This window comes from Nelusetta ayraudi, unplaced genomic scaffold (genome assembly GCF_046127955.1).
Source record: "Nelusetta ayraudi isolate G7.1 ecotype Tasmania unplaced genomic scaffold, CSIRO-AGI_Nayr_v1 ptg000170l, whole genome shotgun sequence".
Lineage (NCBI taxonomy): Eukaryota > Metazoa > Chordata > Actinopteri > Tetraodontiformes > Monacanthidae > Nelusetta > Nelusetta ayraudi.
The window spans coordinates 219,537-241,897 of record NW_027466220.1 but is presented as its reverse complement, the minus strand read 5'-3'; the positions used below and the strand labels follow the sequence as shown (position 1 = coordinate 241,897).

Genomic DNA, 22,361 nt, shown 5'->3' with positions numbered 1-22,361 from the left:
GGTGCGACTACAACATATTTCTGTCTGTAGTCTTTTTTTGTCTTTCTGAATGGATGTTAAAGGCAGCGGTTGTGCGTCGGCGTTAAAGCGTAAATTCCACCGATTTAATTTGTTTTGCACTAATACGTCTGTCACTTTATTTAGGCTGTATCTGCACCAAGGCGAGGATTCTGTCTTGCTTTTTTTTTTTTTTTTCTGAACTGATGAATTTAAAGCCTTTTTTCCTGTGGGGCGCTCTTGGAGGCGTTTGCATCACTAAAGCAGTATTGGTTCTGCACACTAATGATGTGACGTTGTGACACGCGCTAAGAACAGCTGCTGCGCTGTCGATGTATGTTTTGCCAACACATTCCATCATCTTGCCACTCGATACAGGATGCAATCAGTTGGTTTTTGACACACAGCATGTCCAACTCCCCCTATCTTTGTCGCTCCTACTCGGGGATTAAAGTGTAATCTCTCATCACGTCGCATTTCTCACTGACCCTTGTATCTCTGACCCCCTTCTCTATTTCTCGACATTTGAGCTGATATGAGCAGAAAGTGAATGTCTGTTTGAAGGGATCAAAGGCGTCTTCAATGTTCAATATTAATATCTAAGATATATTTACATTTTAAAAGCTTTACATAGTCAATATATACAGACAAAAGAAGATTTGTTTTTTCAGCATCTTGAGAGTCAACAAGCCTCTTTGTGGAAAGGGAACTTGCATCCTAACTCCACATCCCCCCCTTCAGGCTGAAAAGAGGATAACGTGTGATGTGATCCACCTGTAGAAATAACTGCAAGGGTGGAGACCCTGATAGTGGTGGGGGGATTAGGAAAGGAATAAAATACAGAAAAAAAAACACTCAAATAGCCGTCTCCTCTTCTGTCAAAATACATGAAACAGACCATAAAATATCAAATAAATAAACAGTGGACTGTGCTCAGAAAATAAACCAATAAGAGCAGAGCTTTATTCTGAGCTCTGGTCCCCTGTGGGGAGTTGATCAGAATTGGCAGCGAACTGTGAACTCAACAGTTCCTTCAGGCTTTGGAAACAAAGGATGATCCCATGCTGCATTTCCCTGTGCAGCGTGCCCTCGGCTTCTCCCGACTGTTTGTGTTTTTGCTTTGCTGCGCAGATCGTGCCATGCACGCAGTTGTGCACGTTTCTGTGTGTGTGTGTGTGTGTGTGTGTGTGTGTGTGTGTGTGTGTGTGTGTGTGTGTGTGTGTGTGTTGCACTGGGAGTGGCTGGAGGGAGAAACACAGAGGGCTAAATCACAGCCCTGTTTTCTCCTCTTTGGGGAAACCTGGCCAGTTCAATTTTTAAAGCTTCCAAAACAACTACTATATTTTGTTAGAAGTAGGGGGCAGCGCACAGGTGAAAAAAAAAAAAGGTTGGAGGGAGGGTAGGGGCATTCCAAAAGGTGCACAGACCATATATACATACATATATATATATATATATATATATATATATATATATATATATATATATATATATATATATATATATATATATATATATATAACAACCTACAGGCTGGATCTGCAGGTGTCATAAACACAGTGCCTTGGTCTTTTTACTGCAAACATGATTACTGCAGTACCTCTGCAATAGGGTCTATAGAGTGTTTTTATTGCCACGTGTGTTGGCATTATTCACACCTCCACACCTCTGCAGCCTCCAACGTTGTTTATCAAGTCTGGGATCCGCTCAAGGTTTCCTGCTTTTTCAAAAGGCAGCTTTTTTTTTTTCATGCCACTCTCGCCTCTGTGGAGAAAGAGTGACTATAAGATTGTGCTTCAGATCTCCTCAACATGTAAAGTGCCCTGAGATAACTTTGTTATGATGTGGCGCCACGGAGAGAAACCTGTTTAAACTGTTTCGGTTCTTTTCTTTCCCTCTGTGTGTTTGCACATTTCAGCTGGCGACGTGGGACCCGCTCCACGGCTTGAACGGCACGCTGACGGACAGGAAGTTGGAGAACAACATGCGAGGTGTGGTGCTGCGCGTCGTCACTGTTCTGGTGAGTATCGTTGACCTTTGTCTTTGTCAGTGCTGAGCGCCATGCACCTCAGCAGGAAACAAAACAGGTCTGCGATGACTTTTCAAGGCCGCCATTTGAAATCTGTCCTTTGAGACGGTTTTCTCTCCATCATCTTGAATGCCTCAAAGTCCTTGCTGGCTGTAATGACAAGCAGGAATTGGGTCTGAATGTCTTCATGATGGCTGACAGATTTGTTCTCCAAGATGGAGCCTGTGACGAGGGAGTGTAAATCACACAGGTTGGTTCAGGAACTACTTGTTGGGTGGCTTTGTTATATCACAGGTTAAGTGTGTAATATTTGGAGATTTTGAGAGGAAACAGCGACATCAAGTGGTTACATTTCCGATTACAATGCTCTTACTCACCCTACCCCTGCCAAGTTTTCCAGTGGACTACGTTAGCTTGCGTACACAGACCTGGTTATTTTTCGCTGTTTTTTACGAGGGTGTGAGTGTTCACCCTAAGTTCGAAATGCGCTGTCAGGCAACCTAGATTTTCCACACCAGGCTTCCTTAGAAATATGGGTAGGAAGGTAGGTTCAATGGGTAGGACAACCAAGTCACTTTTATTGTACTGCGAGTGTACACTTGTATTCATGTATTTACAGGGAGTATATTGAGCTTTTACCGATATAAAAATTGTTAATCGGGCCAAATTCTACACACTGGGCCTTTAAGTTACCCTGGCCACGACTGGACTGAGGTCGGGACAGGGAGTGAAAGGGAAAATAGAAGGGGGACCCAAGTGAGGGAGGAAGAGAGGAAAAGAGTGCCGATATTGTGGCAATGGCAAAAGCAGACATTTGAACGGCATCACATAATTAACAAAAGTAATACAAAGTGGAGAGGGAAGGATTGGCTGCCTGGGCGGGGGGGTATAAAAGTTGAAATGAAGGTGTTTAAAGGTAATGTTAGGAGAAGACAGTGCGGCGCCATCAGGTGTCCTCATTTCATATCTTTTCTAATATATTTGACGGCCATGCGATGGAGATTCCCGACGACTGCTCGGTCTGTCCTGCCTGCCGCATCGATTTGAGGACGTCCCACGAGTGCTTTAAAGATTCACCGCAGTAAATTCTTCATGTCCCGCCTTTGAAGTGAAGAAGCCGAGAAGAAAGACGCCGGCTGACGTCTTTTGCGGCTTCCCTTTGTTCTTTGTTTTTCCCCCTCGACTTCTCATTTTTGTCGTCTCTGAAAGGATGCGAGGAAGTGGCACTTTTTTAAATAATCTGTTTTGGGTTTTTTTTGCTCTATTTTTTTTTTATGTTTGTTTTGGATCAGTCTGTCCCATGGGTTTGTTTTTATGTGAAGGTGTGCGCTCTTTATTTTTTCGGGGGGAAGGGTAAAAGACTTGCTATACTCCTAGATGTTCTGAGGGGACCTTCAGAAACAGATTGTTCTTTGTTGCCCGGGGCTTCTTCCACCTTGCTATAACTGGGCCATCTCTGTAATGTTCTAGAACATTCTGAAACACACACACACTCACACGGACACACACAGCACTTTGTAAAACAAATTGCGACCGTTACGATTCTATTCCCTCGACTGCTGAATGTTTATTGATTAGTTAATTGCTGATGAGATCATTCTGGACCACTACTGGGGCCAATAATTTGCAATCCATACTATCGACTGGCAGGGACACATTGATCCACAAATGTTCCCAAAAGAAAATAGCCACGTCACTGAACGTGGATGCGATGTGTTGATGCCCCCTGCGCTTTGCGAGGCTCAGCGGCGTCGCCGTTTGGTCTCCAAATGAGGTTGAAATTGATATTTTGCGACGGGAAATTTAATTTCGGTCCCTTGCATGGTTCAGTTAATATGTCATTTCCACGACAGGAACACGATCTCTTCCGAGTGCAAGAATCCAAAATAATACACGCTAAATTAATTGATCTATAAATTAGTGATGACCACATTGGATTTAGAGTTGCACTTTAAATCATTTGTGTTTTTGTGTTTTCCGCCGTGCGTCACCAACATTGGCCAGGTTCAATAAGGAGAAAGTTGTATCCGCTGCAGCATTCCCCAAAGACAAACAATAATAGGCTCCCATAATAGCGCAATTCATTTGTGTTGATAATAAAAAAAAAAAAAAAAGTGCGCTCATTTGTTTTGCCCCAGATTAATTTTCTTTATATTGGGAATAGCAGGCTACCAGAGAAAAGCCAGACAATAATTGCCAATAAATGCTTCACAACATGCAGTTTTGTGATAACTAATGGATTGTTGATTCAGTCCTCTCACGATTGTCCGGTTGTGATTGACCATGGAGTTTTTACTGGCACACGTACACCACAGCAGCAACAACAACCTTGCACCCGGTCGACACCAGAGAAAACATTAGCGTGACTGTGTCTTCTTGCCCATTTTAAACAAAACATTTTTCTTCCCTCAATTTTTCTTCCAACTGAGTTTGGAGAAGTTGTGTCATGAGAGGAAGTGCTCAGGCAGACAACGCAATGTGTGAATGTAGCAGCCCCAAGGAGTCGGATCATATTGTCATATTATCTATGAGTCAGTGGTGCGTCATCGGCGTAGACGAGCACAAAATGTGAAGAAGGAGGCAGCTGGTCCTGGGGAGGTACTGGGAAGCACGCGGTGGCCATCAGCCCCCTGGAACTCCAGGAGAATGTCCTTTAAACCCTTGGAAAACAACCGCCGGCAACAGCCGATAACCGCAGTGTGACAACACACCAGCAGGCGGGGAGGAGTGTGTCCTGCTGCCTCAGATTACCTCGAAGCGTCCAAGTTCATCCCAGACCGTAGAACATCTTTTCTGTGGCCTGGATGGACAAGCGAGGGCTTCATCCCTTCAACCGGTGTCACTCGCTGCAAGACGATTCTCTCAGGACAGTCCCAATGTAGAAGTGGTGTGTCCGTGAGTGCAACCTGAATGAAAGAGCTGTGCCACACACTTAATTTTGGAGATTTTTATGCTATTGAAAAGCGAAACGCCAATCGCAAATACTCATGTGAGGGTGGACAAGGTTTTCTCCACTGCGCTCCGAGTGTCTGATATCCTTGAGGTTTTTTGGACCCTGCTGTATTTATAAAGCCCTTTCAGAGGCCTTATTGAAAGCAATTTGCAGAAATGATGTAGCAAAGGCGCAGACTTAATGCAATATTGTCAGCGCCAAATAATGCTGTCTAAAGCAAGATAAATGTAACTTGTTTTTTTTGTTTTTTTATCTCTTTTTAAACAAGAAAAATGCATCAAAGGCTTGCGGGGACTCTGTCATCCACGCTGTCTTTTTTCAACCCCCGGCTATTTATATACCCCGAAAAGTTTCCTTTAACAAGTCGAAGACAAACTCAAAACTAAAAAAAAAAAAAAAATGGATGAAAAGCATGTTTAGCAATAGACCCTGTGAACGCCACAAGAAAGAGATCAAGATTTAGTCCCAAAACTATTTAGTCTCACTTTTATTCCGTGACATCTTTGTCAAACTAACTAACCGAGAGAGAGAGAGAGAGAGAGAGAGGGAGAGTGAGAGAGAGAGAGAGAGAGAGAGAGAGAGAGTGAAAATTCATTTTTTGGAACAATGTGAAATCTAATCTTGTGCTGAGACGGGCAGAGCTTTTCAAAGTAAGTGATGTCAGTTTTGCAGTTTTAGCCTCGGAACACTTGCTGCTGCTGCTGCTGCTGCTGCTGCATGTCTTTTGCAGCAGCTTCCTCTCAGTGGACTTTTTGCATGCCATTAGCCGCAAATTGCCGCCACTCGTCAGCAACGTGTGCCCAAACGCCACCGGAAGAGCCAGGACTAGAGGCAGCACCTCCAGCCAAGAGGAAGCCAGGGACAGGGGATAAAAGGGGGGAACGTGCAGTGGAGGGAGGAGGAAGAGGGATGGGAGCAATATCGAAAAGACACCTACAAGATGGAGGGCGGCGAGGAGGAAAAACCACAGGCGCTGATAATTGCCTGTGTTGTGGCTTTATTGGGTGGGATTGACTGATAAACAATTGGCTGGGTGCTGAAAAAGAAGGAGTGAGGCGTGTCTGTGACACATGTCGAGGGGAGAGCGAAGATGTCACAAAGCCAGACTTTATCTCAGGAGTTTGTAACAGCTGTTTTGGAGGGAAGGCAGGGTTCCAGAGAGAAGACGCAGACTGCAGAGCAACACCAGTTAAAGTTAAGTGTGTAATATTTGGAGATTTTGAGAAGAAACAGCGACATCAAGTGGGCACATTTGAGATCGCAGTGCTCCCCCTCCCTCCCCCGAGCCAGCCAGGGAACTACGGCTGCCTGCGCATGCAAACCTCATCCACCTTCTTCCGTGGGTTTATTTAAGGACGTGAGTGTTCACCCTAAATACGAGACATGCCTAATTACTTTTATTGTGCTACTAGTATACGCTTTTATGAATATATTCATAAATCTGATCAAATTTTACACATTGGCCCACAGCATCACAGCAAAGCACAGAAATGCTATGGTGGGGATAGAACTCACAACCTTAGCCTGTTAGGTTTGCCTACAAAAGGTTAAGGGCCCCATAGAATCATTAAAATCAAGATTAATTAGCTAACTTTCATGTGCAGTTTTCATATGCTCTGGTTTTTCCCTGTTTGTTTTTGTTTGTTTGTTTGTTCTCTTTCTTTAAAAAATTCTTGAAAGTTTTACTGAAAGTCCAGGGCAGCAAGTGGCTCATCCTGTACCCGTACAGGTGAGGAGGCCGTGTCAGACCACCGTCTCGGCGAAGGCGAGAGCTGTCGCTTATTGTGCTGTGAATTTGAAGTGACATCTCCGTCTGACAGCGCGAGACCTCGCCAGCAGACGGTGCACACATCTGTGGGTTGGCTTTGAGTCACCAGAGACTCGCGGCGCTTTTATCAATCCTGTTCTCCGAGTCCTGAACCTACAAGAACGCACTTTCACACACTGTTTCATGCTCACTGTCTCCTGCCTTGTATTGACTTTGCGGCTGCCGTCGGGTTTCTTTTATCCCTCCCCTATGGGTGGGCATGCATGTGTGCGGTGCGCTCATACAGAGTGTGCTCAGCAATTTCAAAGTTGGAATATCTGTCACAGTTTTATCAACTGCCATTGGTATAAAAAAGACACTTGGCTTATGTCGTGCAGTCGGGGAACAATGCAACTGAAATGGCAGTAGCTCAAGGTTTTGTTTTTTTCAAGGAGTGCTTCGGTCCAGGACTCAACAGTGTCATCATTTTACAAATAGGGCCGTGTGAGTGACAAAATGCAATCTACTCTACTGTCAGAGTAAAGTTGCTCAGTTGCACAAGGAATCATTTTTTGTTTGTTTTTTTTCCAACTTTGGAGCTTCAAGCCCTGCTCAGGTCATTTTGATCATGGAGCCAAAAGTCAGCTTGCCTCATCACAACAAAACTAATTAGTGGATTCCTTTGCCAAACGCAAGCTGCTGCACCTGGACTTTGCCCACAAAGTAACCAGTAGGATTCATGCATCTTCAAAATTGTTTGGTAGATGAAAACAATTACTTACTTAATTATTTATAGAACACTTTAAACAACCCAGGACAACCAGGAGGTTGTTCTGCTTAATCTCTCACTTAATTTCCACGTAGCTCTATTTTTTGACTTCTGATGATCCTGTGATCAGAAATCCTAAAATAAAGTAAATTCAGACTTCAATCTTTGCAAAAATCCAAAAGCTCCAATCTTCCAGGAGAATGAGAGCAAAACCAATCAACCCCCGTAACATCCAAATCTGTGCTGTTTGTGTCTGATCCACCGTTCAACCAATTCCATCCCGACGGCAGACAAACAAGCAATCAGTCAAACAGCTACTCACCAGCGCTTTTGCATAAATCCACACTCACTTCGTCATCCCCCTCACAAAGCCCAGGAAAATTGTGTCGTAATATTGGTGCAGCAACTACATTCTGACGGTGCGATCAATGCTCTTACCTTGTCGTTAGTTTCAGCGAGAAAACTTTCAAACCTTTTAATGGGCGCAATGAATCTTTTTGGCTCCCTGTATCTCGTTGCTCACAATCTAATTATTTATTTATTTATAAAAAAAAAAAAAAAACCCTCAAAGCCGAGACACCAGTGGTCATTTTAGGGAAGGATTCAAAGTGTGTGTGTGTGTGTGTGTGTGTGTGTGTGTGTGTGTGTGTGTGTGTGTGTGTGTGTGTGTGTGTGCCGGTCAGTGTTCCCGTCTTGATCGATGGAATGCGTGTGTGCGCGACAGGAACTTGGCATGCATGTCCACTCGCTACGTAATAGCTTATTGAACAGTAGCAGCCGTAGCAAGCATTAGAAAGCAGCTAGTTAATGCATAGCGTAGCCGCTGTGTGCTTAATGTGCAGCCCAGTGGCCAGTCAATAGCAAGCCGGCTCTCATAAATCTGCCGGAAACATTTCGCTCATCAGTAGGGATTTCTCGAAGTGGTGGCGGGGGCGGGGCCGGGGGGGGGGAGGTGAGCCAGACGAGGGCTGAAGAAGAGGCCGCGCTTAATCGCCTGACGTGCGCCGCCGTGAAGGGAACGGAGCGAGCGGGCGTCCCGCCGCTTTCCGCTGTGTTCGTTCTAAAAGGAAACACCTCGGCTGCGCTGACGCGCTCGTCACTTAATTCCCTGAAATGTCAGCGCCGCTGGAGGTTATTTAATCCCGACAGTAGTTGCCCTTTAGATGCCACCGCGTGATGGATAAAGAGGCTTTGGGACTGTCCCGGCTGTGTTCAAACATCAAGCCACGTGGGCTGTGCGTGTTGGGGGGGAAAGGGGGCGGTGGTGTCCAATTGCACGGTGCAGCTATTGATTTTCGACACGTTGATTGTTTTGACAGTGGTAAGTAGGCGGAGCTTGGAAATCAAATCACGTGGGACTCAAAACAAGGCAGATTACGGAACCTTTGGGTCTATGCAGGCAAAACTGGATTGTGTTGGGGTTGTTCCCCCCCCCCCCAGAGTCACAAGCTGCGTTTCCATTCTAGTTTTTAGCGAAACAAAAGCAATATTTTTAAAATTTCTACAAAGTACGATTGCGATTTGCAGGCGTTTCCATTGAATGGTGTGAAGCGCATAAGCCGTAACTCTCGGGAAATCTGTTGTTCAGAATGGTTGTTATTTTTTCTCTTTGATTACTTCTATTCTACTTCTATATTCACTCAGATATTTAGGTTTTGCCAAATTCTAGGGGTGGAAGGGGAAACGCAGCGGCAGATAACTTCGTAACAGTGATGATTTCAAAAGTAGTGTTCCTACTCCACTTTTACCTTTTCTTTTCCAAGTCTGTAAGAAAGAAATTGCGACGCCAAACTTATTTCGCTATCCAGACCTTTACATTCCTCAAGTACATGAATCATGTAAAAACACAACAACACAAAGCGCTCTTTTCTAACCGCTGCAATGTTGTTGTGTCGTGTCGCATTGTTTTTGTTTTTTGTTTTGTTTTTTTGACTCCCCTTACTTGGAGCGACTCAGTCTCTGAGGCAGAATTCCCGTGCCAAGAGGGAAGGAACGCTGCAGCCGCTGGCATTCAACTTTCTAAAACTCCACATCAGCAGGGCTGGCAAATTCCATTCTCTCAGAAGTGCTCAATATTAATGCATATTGACAGTTGAAAATGAAGTATGAAAAAGGCTGCGTTCCTAAGGAAACACAACACTTTGACTTTGTTTGTGGCAGACAAAAAAAAAAACAAAACGCAGTCATCCAGCGAAACTCCAGAAGTTTGTGAGTGCGGATGGAAAACGATTGTGCCTCGCCACGCTAGTGCGACCGCACTGTACCGGCGTGATGGCCCCTTGAGTAATTGGGTGATTTAATGCATGAGTGACGGGCGCATTGATTGGCCGCCTGACGGGCTCACTGATGGCCCATTGATCTCTGCCTTCCAGGAGGAGCCGTTCGTGATGGTCTCGGAGAACGTCCTGGGGAAGCCAAAGAAGTACCAGGGCTATTCCATCGATGTCCTGGACGCTCTGTCCAACTACCTGGGCTTCAAGTACGAGATCTACGTGGCTCCCGACCACAAATATGGCAGCTTGCAGCCTGACGGCCAGTGGAACGGACTGATCGGGGAATTGGTTTACAAGGTGAGTGAAAGAGAGTTTTTCTCGTAGCGACACACGCACACACTCAGACAAACAACCCCCCCCCCCTCACACACACACACACACACACACACGCACACACACACACACACACACACACGCACACACACACACACACACACACACACACACACACGCACGCACCGTCCCAAATTAAAAAGAAAAAAAAAAAGAAGAACGGAGCAGAGCAATTACAGGAGTTTGGCAAAACAATAATGGCTTCCTGTAAAACAAATTAGGAAGTGTTTACGTAGACGCACGAGGCGCGAAGGTCTGACAATAATTGTGCAGGTGAAATGTAAACAGTTTAAGCGGTGTGCGAATTACCCGTCAATATTTGGGAGCGGCGGACGGTCAAAAGTTTGGACACGCCTTCTCATGTAATTCTTTTTTTATCTTTACAATTTTCTACACTACAAATAAATACTGAAATAATATACGAGCCAGATACATATATGTAATTATGCAGCAACGACAAACACGTTAAATAACGATGAGAGATATGAGACCTGGGTTGGGTTTTTCATTGGACTGAAGAGTTGTTCCCCGGAAGCTCATACGAAGGTGTTTCCCTGGACGCCTTCTTGTATCCACAGTCTTGTGCCCCTCCTCCCCCGCCCCGCCGCCCTCAATGCTGCTACATATTCCAGCACTAAAATAGAACTTTGCCCGACTGGTGTCAATCATCCAGACCAGCCCTCAGCATCGCCGCTAGTCTCTGGTTAGTTGGTGCAGGTGCACATCTAGTCGTCCTGCTCCTGGGAAGCCGAGGAGATAGAGGACGAGTCGCAGCTGTTCCAGCTTGGGCGCCGCTGCTAGACACGCCATGCAACCCTGCTGGAGACACTTTTGGTTGCATGGTGAGTTTGAACTAATCGCCTTGTTTGTGACTCTTCACAGACACCGTAGCAGACAAACTGAGTATGACAAGACATTATTAATTTAACACTTTAGAGGTTCATGAACTCTTTAAAGGGTCCATTTTATTTTCATTTACACGGTGAAATGGCTTGTTGCCCCTTTCAGCATTTCAACATTACACAGATACGAGCCTACAAATGTCCACAAACTCGTGGGATAATTCTGAGATCTTTTCAGAAATAAAATGCAGACCAGCTGACAGCCCAAGTGCCACAAATAGTCTGTGGGCCAGCGGGGCCTTCTGCCTTAAAACTTTAATTGAGTTTTGTCATGTGGAGGGCCCAGGGGCGATAACCCTTCAGTTTACCTCTGTTTTCACCTCAGTCACGTCATGCTCTGGTCTCCAAAATAATTCATGGGGCTGAAGCCACAGCTGTGAATACAACAACAGGGTTCAGAGTCATGCTCAAGCTTTTGTATTGAACAACCGTGTTGCCCTTTAAAGTGACTCTATTGATCCAATTATCAAACCATCATTTAACTGCCGCGGCAGCGTTAACTCTGCTGTTTTCATCCCCCTATTCACAGAATGGGGTGCATCCAGAAACTGAGAAAAGTAGTAATGAACGCAAACACTTACCAAAAGGACAGAATGAGATGAAATTAGAGGTCACACACACAGAGCCAAGTCTTGAGCAGGTGAAAATCATCTCTTGCATAAAATGCTGCTATGATGAGAGATAAATGTTGAACACTGAGCCACCGGCAGCTGTAAAAAGCAGTATGGGGTCCAATAGAGACGGAGCTGGTGTTTAATTACTGCTTTCAGCTGTGTGTGTCGGTGTAACGTCCTCTTGTGCCTTGTGAAAGTGTTCCGAGCTGCTGCACATTCTGTTCATTCTTCTTTCGTCAAAGATGTTTTCATTTTGTCACCAGGGTTGTTCCATTTTCTCAGCTCAGCTCAGCTCAGCTCAGCTCAGCTCAGCTCAGCTCAGCCTCTGTCTTCCCTTTCATTGGCTGCGTGTCAAGCATGAGCATTTTTTTCAACTATTTTAAAGCTTCCTCTTCTTCTTCCTTGACCTTGTGTTCTTGCAAGTGCGTTTAGTCTTTGTGCCCCCCCCCCACCCCATCCCACCCTCCACAACCACCACCACCACTAGCATGTAACAGCTCACAAATTAATAGAGAAAGGCTTTGAGCACAATACATATTTATGCGTACACAGACAAGCTCTGCCTGCGAATAAACTAAACATGCACATAATTTTGTTTTCCCCATCAGTCAGCAACAGGGTTTATCTCTCCAAAAACCCAATTATACCAGATAATTATTACCCAGAGTGCCCCGTGGAGCTTTTGCGTATTGACTGACCACAGCATTCTGCATAGCAATTCATCTCCACTGTCACAAACGCATGCACAGATGTGCATAAACGTGCCATCCCATCCAGCAGGCTTCCTGAAGGCTCCATTCCTGATTCTTCCAACACTGTGTTGACAATTTCTGCACATTTAAGCATTTTCTTTTCTCACTCGGCTGTGAAATTAGCAGATTCCCCCCCCCCCTTTTTTATTATTTATTTATTTGTTTTTGCCCACACTGGATTAAAGTATCTGTTTGTTTTGTCTATGTGTTGGATATGGTGGCGAGGCATGCAAAGGAGTGCGTGTGCACGTTCTAAAGAGTTAGCGTCTGACAAAAGGCCCACCCAGCTTTACAGTTCCTGTTGTTTTTACCAACACGGTGTCCTTTCCCTCCATGATAATTCGCAGTGTCCTTTCTAGATTTCAAACACATGCTCGCACTCGCAGCGGCGCCTTGAGCCCTGTTTCACGGCAAAAGCAGCGCTGCGGGCAAAAGCACTGGGGACAGACAACATTTTAATTAGCCACTATTGTGTCTGCCTTTAAAGCTGAGCTCAGCCAATTTGTCTTGGCAGACGTGTTCACTGACGGCATTCTTTTTTTTTTTTTTTTTTTTTCTTCTCAACTGAAGGTCTTAACGGGCAAATAATTAAAGCGGCCATTAAGCGGTCTTGGAAAAAAAAAATACGGGAAAGAAAACAATCTGAGAATGCCGTGTACGTGAGAGGTTTTGAACAGCCCTGAAACCCTCAAGATGCGGAAGTAGATCAAATGAATCTCAAAAAAAAAGAAATGTTGTGCAGACAATCATCTGAAGATGCTCAGTGCATGCTAGGCTAACAGTTAACCGCTAGCACAACGATTGAAATGAATGGGCCGCCATCTTGGACTCTGGGGGCCTGGTTTTACAGTGGCACTTCCACGTTGTGGTGTTCTAAAAACCGAGCTGAACATTTCTACAATGGAAATGCACAGTTTGTCGATGTGTTCCAGCCCACACAATCTTTCATTTATTTATTTTTTCTTTCACTGGGCTGAAACTGAATTGCTTTCTCACCCCTGCGCCTCTCGCAGCGTGCCGACGTGGGACTCTCCGCCCTGACCATCACACCTGAGCGGGAGAGCGTGGTGGACTTCACCACGCGCTACATGGATTACTCTGTGGGTGTTTTGCTGCGCAAGGCCGAGCGCACGGTGGACATGTTTGCCTGCCTGGCGCCCTTCGACCTGTCGCTGTGGGCGTGCATCGCCGGCACCGTGCTCCTCGTCGGCATCCTGGTGTACCTGCTCAACTGGCTCAACCCGCCTCGGCTTCCCATGGGCTCCGTGTCCTCGACCACGCTGTACAACTCCATGTGGTTCGTCTACGGCTCGTTCGTCCAGCAAGGTAAGAGAACGGTCGGATGCTTTGCCTCTTGACTGCAGGCGGCCACCACATTGTACATACTTGGCTGAGCGCCGAGCAGGAAGGCAATGAAAAGAACAGAAGCCGACGGGGGGGGAGGGGGGGGTCAGTGTTTTGGTTTTGCTTGGACTCCATTGGACAGAGTCATCGTGACATCACCAGTTGGTTTGTGAATATCCGTTCTGCAGCCTGGTGATTGGATTGGTCAGCTCCATCTTGAACTTCCAGTCCGTTTTGAAATGGGAAGTTCCCATATTTGGATGTGTGGGAGGTACCGTAAATAGGCAATGATCGCATTAGCGGTTGGCTACTAAACTGTAACGGCGCCCACAACTTTATGCCCATTTTATTAAAAAAAAACAACATAATTGGCATTCAAGCCTATTAGCTGAATGTTTTTGCTTGCGATTTAGACCAACAAAAAAATTTAACCAGTTTATCACGGGATGAATTTCGGGCTTCACTTCGCATAAACATAATTTTTATTCATTTTGCAACCGATTTTGGCGGAGCCTGCTGCCCAAATGACAGAATGCAGATATTTTTGAAACTCCGTTGGCTTCCATTTTGAAATGGAATACGTCTTTTATATACAGTCGTTGAGTAACTCAAGATTTTTATGTTGACTTGTGATGGGTGTTTGGTGCCAGAAATGTTGCGAGAGCTGTGTTTGCCATCAGACTAGTTGTGCTCCACATCACTTACACTGCATTCGTTTACACAGATAAAGCTGTAGAACAATACTGTCGGCTGCACCGAGTGGCTAAAGAGAGGTGAAGCCAGTGGAGGGAGAAAAGGTGACGGGCGGACGGCGAAACATTTTACCAGTATTGCAGCGTTCAAGTTCAGTCGCATTTGTCACACCCCAAGACGCCAATGAAGGAAATATGGGCTGTGAATGTGAGTTTAATAGTGGCTCTGCTGGAGACATAAGAGTGGGATGACCTTTCATGTTTTAGCCCAGTAGTGCGGACTGAGGAATGTTTTATTTTTTATTTTTTTTCCCCCGCCTTGGATCGAGTGGAGGATAATAACCTCATCCTGCCCATCTACACAAAGACCTCCCACAATCCATCGGGCCGTACACAGACAGTTGACATCCGAAGAAGGATTTAGGTTTAATCAGCGCAGGATGGAGGAGTGATGAGGCCATTGGGAACCGAGAATTTAAAAAATAATAATAATAATACAGCAGCATATTGTAGCGGATTGTCTGGTTGCGTTTCTCTGAGTGCAGAATGAAAGAATCACCAAAAATAATTTTAGATTCATGGATTCCTTCTCATTTTTTTCTGTTGTATTTGTAAGGTTACTCCATAATAAATAACAGCCATCTTCTGATAAGTGGTTTGGGACTCACAACAGTCAGGGTTTTTTTGTTTGTTTTTTCATCTACATCAATTATGCAAATGTTAGGAGGATGTATTTTTTATCTATTTATTTTTTTTGAAAAGCATTTCTGGCCCTGGATAAGCAACTGATGAGCATTTCACCATTTGGCAAATAATCCTCCATCTTGTGCCGCAGCTAATGGTGCTAATGATGATGACACATGCTAATTGCTGTTTGATATTTGCAGTTGTTTCTCTTTCAAGCGGTAATTAACATTTTAGTCACGGCGTCATTAGTGAGAAGAACCACAGGGAAGAAAGGTTTCAATGCCTCAACTGCGGGATTGTCCTCTTGCGTTGGAACACATCCGCGCTACCCACATGCTACACTGTACATCCAAGTGCGTATGTGTGTGCACGCGCACGCGCACGCGTGTCTTTCAGAGGCTGTACAGCCACAAGTCACTCACTGATTTGGGTAGCCAGGAACATCTCTTACAAAACTAACTGAGCATGAACACATTACTGCCACAAGGCTAAGTGAGCTGACCTTCCCGAGCTTCAAAAGTCACTCGGAATGCGGCTTTGCTTCCGGCCCAGTGACCATTTTGTCGAGCGTGGATCTCCCCCTTCGCCGGGCCGCCCCGCGCACACACATCCGGTGGCGTTTGGCTTGTGTCAGCTGCTCTTGAAATAAGCACCCCGCCGTCTCGTGAGTCACCTCACCCTATGTTGTATCCCGAGGCTGAGCTTATCTCTCGGACTGACCTGCATGCCCTCGCGCAAGTACGTGTGCAAAAGCCAACTCCTCCATGCAGCCGGGGAAACCACTGGCGACGATGGGAGATTTATTTATTTTATCTTTACTTATAAAATGGGTTTGCAAGTGTGAGGGTTCACGTCCAGTAGGAACACGCCCGCCTGGGAAAATGCTCCCATCCCTGGGGGGGCGTAGTGGTCATTGCAAAGGCCAGTATCTCAGCAGGATGTTTTTGGACCACGTGCTTTGTCTTACCCACATGGATTCTCAAACCACCCACCACACCAATGACCTCAACTCTTTCCCAAAGGCCCTTGTGTTCTCCACACAGTAGCCACAACAAAGTGCCCACAACACACTCAGCAGCTGCAGCATAATAGATTTATAAGGCAGCAAGGGAAAAAAATCCAACGCGCACAATGGTGAAGCTAGACGAGATAAGCAAGCAAGCAAAATCTAGGTTGTGAGGTCCCTCCAAGATTCCCAAAGATCAACCACACAAACTCTACTCTACTGTAAATCAATTCCCAGACAATTAATTGCAATTCTACTGCTGAACAGGAGACGCATGCATGGATAAAACCACCTTTTCTCAGGGAAATAGACCATAATTGTCGAACTTTCGAAAGGATAACTCCTTGAACTCTGTGCGTGGATGCAAATGCTTTGCACCACAGGAGGATTTTGAGTTTCCGCAAGAGGCTGAATAAGTAAATGTCAATTGTTAATCATTCCCTCCAACACTTGGCAAAGTTATAAAACCTTATAGAAATCACCATTCTCATCTGACACCATGGCCATTTGCATTTTAAAATGCATTTGATTGTTGGTCGACTGACGTTCTTGGGGAAGAACCAACCATCAACTGCTGTGACATATTTACCTTCAAGGGAAACTTGACTGTGAGAGCAAAGGACTGGGATTTGGAACCAGGTTATCCGGAGAGACAAACAAATACTCTTTCCACAGAAACTTGCTTATTACAAGGTGTCACTCATCACCCTGGGAGTAGGTCGGCATTCCCAAAGAGAAAGCCCAGTTTCAGTACCAGAACCTTCTGGCTTTGTGGCAATGGGACCAAACACTGTGCCAGTCGCTGCCTGGTGGCACAACAACTCATCGTGGACACCTTGTGTCCCTGCTTCTCGCCACTGCAGAAATGGCTAAAGCTGTCTGTACAAACACTGGCTCAAAGGCCAGAGTTTCTTCGCGTTTCACACAATACAAAACAAATCCCACGCGTACGGCGGCAGTCCGACATCACCCGAAAGGTGTTGCGGACCTTTTGATTCTCGGCATGGAAGATTATTGATTTGGATGCAGAGGCTCACACACCCACAACTGGAAGGAGCTCTGCGAGACAACAGGCAAACATGGCGCTGCAAAAATTTGCCTTTGGCAGCGTCACTTTGAAGAAGAGCAGGGAGGGAGAAGGAGAGAGAGAGAGAGAGAAAAGGAGGACGAGGAGGGACTGCTGCTTCACCTCTATTTCTAATTATCTTCCATTACGAACATATGACATGCATTTCTCTGCTTCCTTCTTATCCCGACCATTCCCTTTTCACCATACTTTCACTCTCGTCGGGTCAGCGGCTCCGGCCACCTGTTCTCTTGCTGGTTCTATCGTGCTTTTTCATTTCACATTTTCTGTGCTCTCGCTCTATCTCCCCCCCCCATTCTTCAGGGCCATATTATCGGGCGGTTGAATCTGTTTACTGCTCCACCCACAGGTCTCTCGGCCTACTGCTACTTTGTGCCAGTGAGGCGCATAAAGGAAGGATGGAGTGGAAAAGAATGTGCGCACTCCATAAGCTGCGGCTAATTGGTCTCAAGGAGAGCGGGGGAGACAAAAAAGGCAGAGGGAGGAGAAGGGGGGAGGGGGGGGGGGGGGGTTGTGTTGTTATGGAACAAATTGGGCAAAAAATCTGCAGCGTTACATTTTCTAAATTGGCCAGCAGAAATGTGGGAGGTAGTTTTACTATTCTACAGCAATACGGAATCTCATTACCATAAAAACTTTTACAATAAAATATTTACAAGCTTTTTTTTTTAATTTAGGATAGGTTGTGTGTGTGTGTGTGTGTGTGTGTGTGTGTGTGTGTGTGTGTGTGTTGGGATGCAGGATTTCAATTTTCAATTTTAACATGTTCATGGTGGAGATCTTTCCTCTGATATGTTGATATATTGCAAACTTCTTCGAGGTCCTGTTATACAGTATACAGTATAACAGCAGTTTGTGTACCCCATAAACTCTTCTAGCAGTAGTATCAGAAGGTGTGCCTGCACTGAAAGTACGCCCTTGGTGATGTCACAAAGGGCACTGACACGACAGACACCAGGACAGTGACCTGGCTTTAGTTCCGCACTCTGACACTTGTGACCAGCTTGTTTTTGAAGGTCCAACAAAGCAGTGATTCCTTCGGGTGAAAATTGAACATTTATCGCAGGGAGGCTGTGAACACAGGGTTAAATATGCTGTTTTCTAAAATAAAGAAATAAAAAAAATCAGGTTTTGCCCAGCACACCACTGCGCTTTTAGGGATTTATTTTTCTCAGTCTCGGAGTAATACTGACATTATGCACCTTGGTGGTGTTGTGCCATCTGACCCAGGCTGCAACGCTCTGCTAGTATGTAACTTTCTACACCGAGAGCCCACCAGGGGGCCCTTCATTAATTCATGGCCGTGCATCTGGCCAGCATTGCAGTGGCCTCATCAAAAACTCAGTTTAGGTCAATAAGTCGACGCCTGATGCTGATTTAGCAGGATTCCAAAGGCAACACTGACACCTCCCGGCTAAATCAAAACAAAAAGCACAAGATTCCACATGGTAGATGGTGACTACAAATTCCAAAGAAGCATTTAGGCTAATGGGGCGGCTGCATTCCTGTCCTCTTTATTGGGATTGATTTGGCCTCAGAGTTGTCGTGAGAGACACGTGAAGGGCGCGCTCACAATTCTGTATTTTAAAACACATTAACGAATGACATTTTGTATTTGGCAGTCACTCTGTTTACTCGCGCACTCTCACCGAGGACATAAAATGCAAATGGACAAAGTCTTTTGCGCAGCTCGACCAGTTTCTCCCTCTGCTGAGCACCAGGCCGACTGTTTTCAATGCAGTCGGACCAGGTGTTTTCCTTTTTCTTTTTCTTTTTTGTTGGATCCAAGATAGGAAACAAACTCTCCAGTCTGTCCTCGCTTTCGCACGTGACCCCCCCCCGGAGGCAACACTCGCTCGGTGCAGGTGCTTTTTCCCCAGCGTGCCGGAAAAGCACCTGTGGCCAAAAACGGCAGCACCTGTGCAGGGTCCAAGATGACAATTGCCATGCTGGTGATGTCGCAGATCCTCGGGAGCATTTTAGGATTTGAACACCTCTTGAATACATAAAAAAAATATATCTGCGCTGCACCTTGTGCAACTGATGGGTCCAAGATAGGACGGAATACGTCCTGAAGCACTGGATTGTGTGGTCGGATTTGGGTCCTTTTGCAGCGAAGACAAGCAGAGAGATTGATGAAATTGAAAAGAACAGAGAAAGGTTCCCGAAAGGACAAAATAAAATGTGTGGCAGGAGGAAAAGGCCTGAGTTGAGATGTTGTTGTGTGGGAGTGCATTTTGTCAACCTCCGCGCCCCCAATGGCCAACATGTATCTCCACCCCATAGGACCACATAACTGGAACTCAATCGAGGTGTGCAGAACTGGAGCGTTTCTGAACGCACAGCACATCCCCTCCCAAGGCAGCGCCACTTTATTAGGTACCCGGTGGCCACAAGTGAAATGACAGTTAAATACCAAAATGTCAAACCGAGTGCGCTGTAGGAGTCGGAGGCTTTGATGACGCCGTGTGATTTAAGGGCGACTTGAGGCATCTCAGCGAGATTCATATTCAGCTTCTCTGGAGTTACTCTTTGGCCCCTGGCTCAGGCGGGCAGGTCACTGCGATATTTTCTTTCTGAGCCAGGAGGCAGCCGAGGCCGGCGGGGGGGGGGCTGTTGGATGAGTGATTACCTGCTCACATTATTAGGGCCAGCCAGACGAGTGCGGAGCTTTGACTGGACGGTGTGTCGAGCACGGACAGCACGGAGGGGGAGGTCGTGCACTCATTTGCGGCCCGGCAGCCTCGCAGATGTCTGGAGGAGGGAGTCTAGGAGCGCCGATAAGAACTTGGCCTAATGTTGAGGAGGTGATTGTGATGCAGCGAGGGGGCGGAGCCTCGAGGCACGAGTGCAACACCAGCCCCTCGGAGTGGCTCACATTTCGCCCCTGGCAGGGATGAAAGTGTCATTTGCCACCAGAGTTGATAATGCCGTTTCAAATTAGAACCCGGAAAGTGGATTAAACTTTTTTTTCTTTTTTCCAATATTGAAGTCAGAACAAAACCCAGCCGAATTAAAGTGACCATCTGTTACCGTGGCTGAGTGGCCTGAAGAATTCCATTAAAAGTCGGCGACGTAATGATGCAATTAATTTGCGACCCGTTTTTATTTTTTTTATTTTATTTTTTTTTTTACAACAGAACCTCAAAGAGCGAAAAAAAGAAAAAGAAAATTATAATTCTTCCAAGGCTGAAAAGCGGTGGGAAAGTGCAGCGTCTGCTCTTCGGAGGGATTCTGGCCGGCACCGGGTCAGGAAGCTGCTTTGCGTTGCTGTTTGCGGCGCTCCACTCCAGAGCCGTAAATCAAATTTTGCCAAAGGGTTGATGGAAAGCGGTCAAAGTCAAGGAGGTGCATCACCGCCGTAACGTAACTTGTGTGGGTCGGCGCTATCACGCAAGTTGGATTTGCCTGGAGAGGAAATCAAATCAAATCAAAGCGAAGGAGAGGAAGAGGAGCGCAGCTCCGTCTCACTTCCTGTCTGCCACCCTGCCCGTCTCACTCCCGCTGCCTCGCCTCTCTCTAATTAATGCTCCTCACCAGCAGGAGAGGAGACACACTGTGGAGACGCAACTTTTTTCGGGGGGGGGGGTTGCACATATTGCCGCATCGCTGTGTGAAAACACCGAGTGGAGTGGAAACACACAAAGCCACCATCAGGGCCCAGCACTTCCATCTCTCCATCTGTTGCTGCTCCGCTGCCCGCACATCTGTCCAGCCCAACGTGGGAGACGGGCCAGCGCTTTTGCAGCGTTTGCTTCGACGCGCGCGCTCAGTGTGTTTTTGTCTTTGCCTCTTTGTGCTCCGCTCCCTCGGTTCTCTCCATCCCAACCCGGCCGACTCTTTCTTGCTCTCCCTCTCTCAGCTGGCTGCTGCGCTCGCATTCAGCTCTCCGCTTCCTGCCTCTCGCTTCCCTCCGTGTGTCTTTCCATCATTATCTCTGCTTTCTGCGGGGAACCTGAAGTTATCATCATTATTTCCCGCTCCCACCCTCGATCACCCACCCACCCCCCTCTCTTCATGACTTCGCCCAATCCCGTGTCTCTCTGTGACGGGTCTGCTGCCTGCTGCTGCGAAGTGGACCGAAATTTTGGGATGGCCGGCGCTCCTCCCCGGCTGCAGCCCGGCTCTCCGTCCCTCCCGCAGCGTCGTCCCGGCTTCACAGAGACGTGCCGCCGCGAAATGAGAGCATCTCTCAGCAGTCGCGCTCGTTCCCTTGTCCTTCCGTGTACGCCCGACGTCCAGCTATTAACTGGTCGGCCGAGACCCACTGGTTCCCGTCCGTCCATCCGTCCTGAACTTCACAGAGTCACCGGTGGCACTGATGGGGAACCGAGTGTGCCTCGCTGTTGAAGCTCCCGTCAAGACGCTAAGAGAGGTGGATTGGAGTGACTTTGAACGTGGCGAACGCTGCTGTCGGCAGGCTGGTCTGCTTTTTCACAGACTGGCCGCGCATCTATTGGGATTGTCGAGGTTGATAGAGAATGTTCCCAGAAAGCAGCGGATGTGCGGAGGAAAATATCTTGTTGATGTCAGGGGTCATAGGTCGCATTGGGGGCAGACCCGTAGGAGAGCCGAGAGAGGCGGCAGGCAACTCAAATCGCCGCCGCTTACAACCTGAAGATGCAGAAGGTGGACCTAACACAGTGGCCGGTGAGCGCACTCATCCTTTCGAGGGATGAGGATTTATTACTGGTGTATTAAACTTCCAACCCCCCCCCCCCATTATAGGAGGTATAGGCTCATTTATATTGCATCTAGTTAATTATTCCTGCATGGCATCGAGTTTAGGTACGAAGATGTGAAGCCTTACTTGAGGCAGTTTGCACTTCTAATTATAAAATACAGGCCTTTCTAACCAGGAGGAAGCGGAAACACAACCTGGCATGGCAAGAGTGGGCGGTTCCCTTCTTTCAGTCAGCTCACCTCCTGATTGGCCGTCCTTCCCTTCCAGGCGATCGCTGATAATCATGCTCAGCTGTCAATACTGAACCTCGCCGTCCTCCTCGGCTCCGGACCTTCATTCGTCCGTTCAGTGAATTATTCCTGCGTGGAATCTCTTTTAAGTTCAAAATGTGAAGCTTGTCTTCAGGCAGTAGTCTGCGGTTGCAATTATCAAAGGGCCGCGCTGACAAACACATAAACAGAAGCACCGCCTCCACCGAACTCGTCCAATGAG

The 22,361-nt window shown here is 46.6% G+C and overlaps 1 protein-coding gene across 4 annotated transcripts in view; it reads left to right on the top strand.

Moving 5' to 3' along the window:
- The window catches only part of grid2 (glutamate receptor, ionotropic, delta 2), a 393,648-nt gene that overhangs the window by 295,655 nt on the left and 75,632 nt on the right, over positions 1-22,361 (top strand). For all 4 annotated transcript variants that reach the window (XM_076014679.1, XM_076014682.1, XM_076014681.1 and 1 more), the window contains 3 exons: positions 1,916-2,017; positions 9,868-10,065; positions 13,383-13,695. In XM_076014679.1, coding sequence (XP_075870794.1) covers positions 1,916-2,017; positions 9,868-10,065; positions 13,383-13,695 — 613 coding nt within the window. The remainder of the gene's footprint in view (positions 1-1,915; positions 2,018-9,867; positions 10,066-13,382; positions 13,696-22,361) is intronic.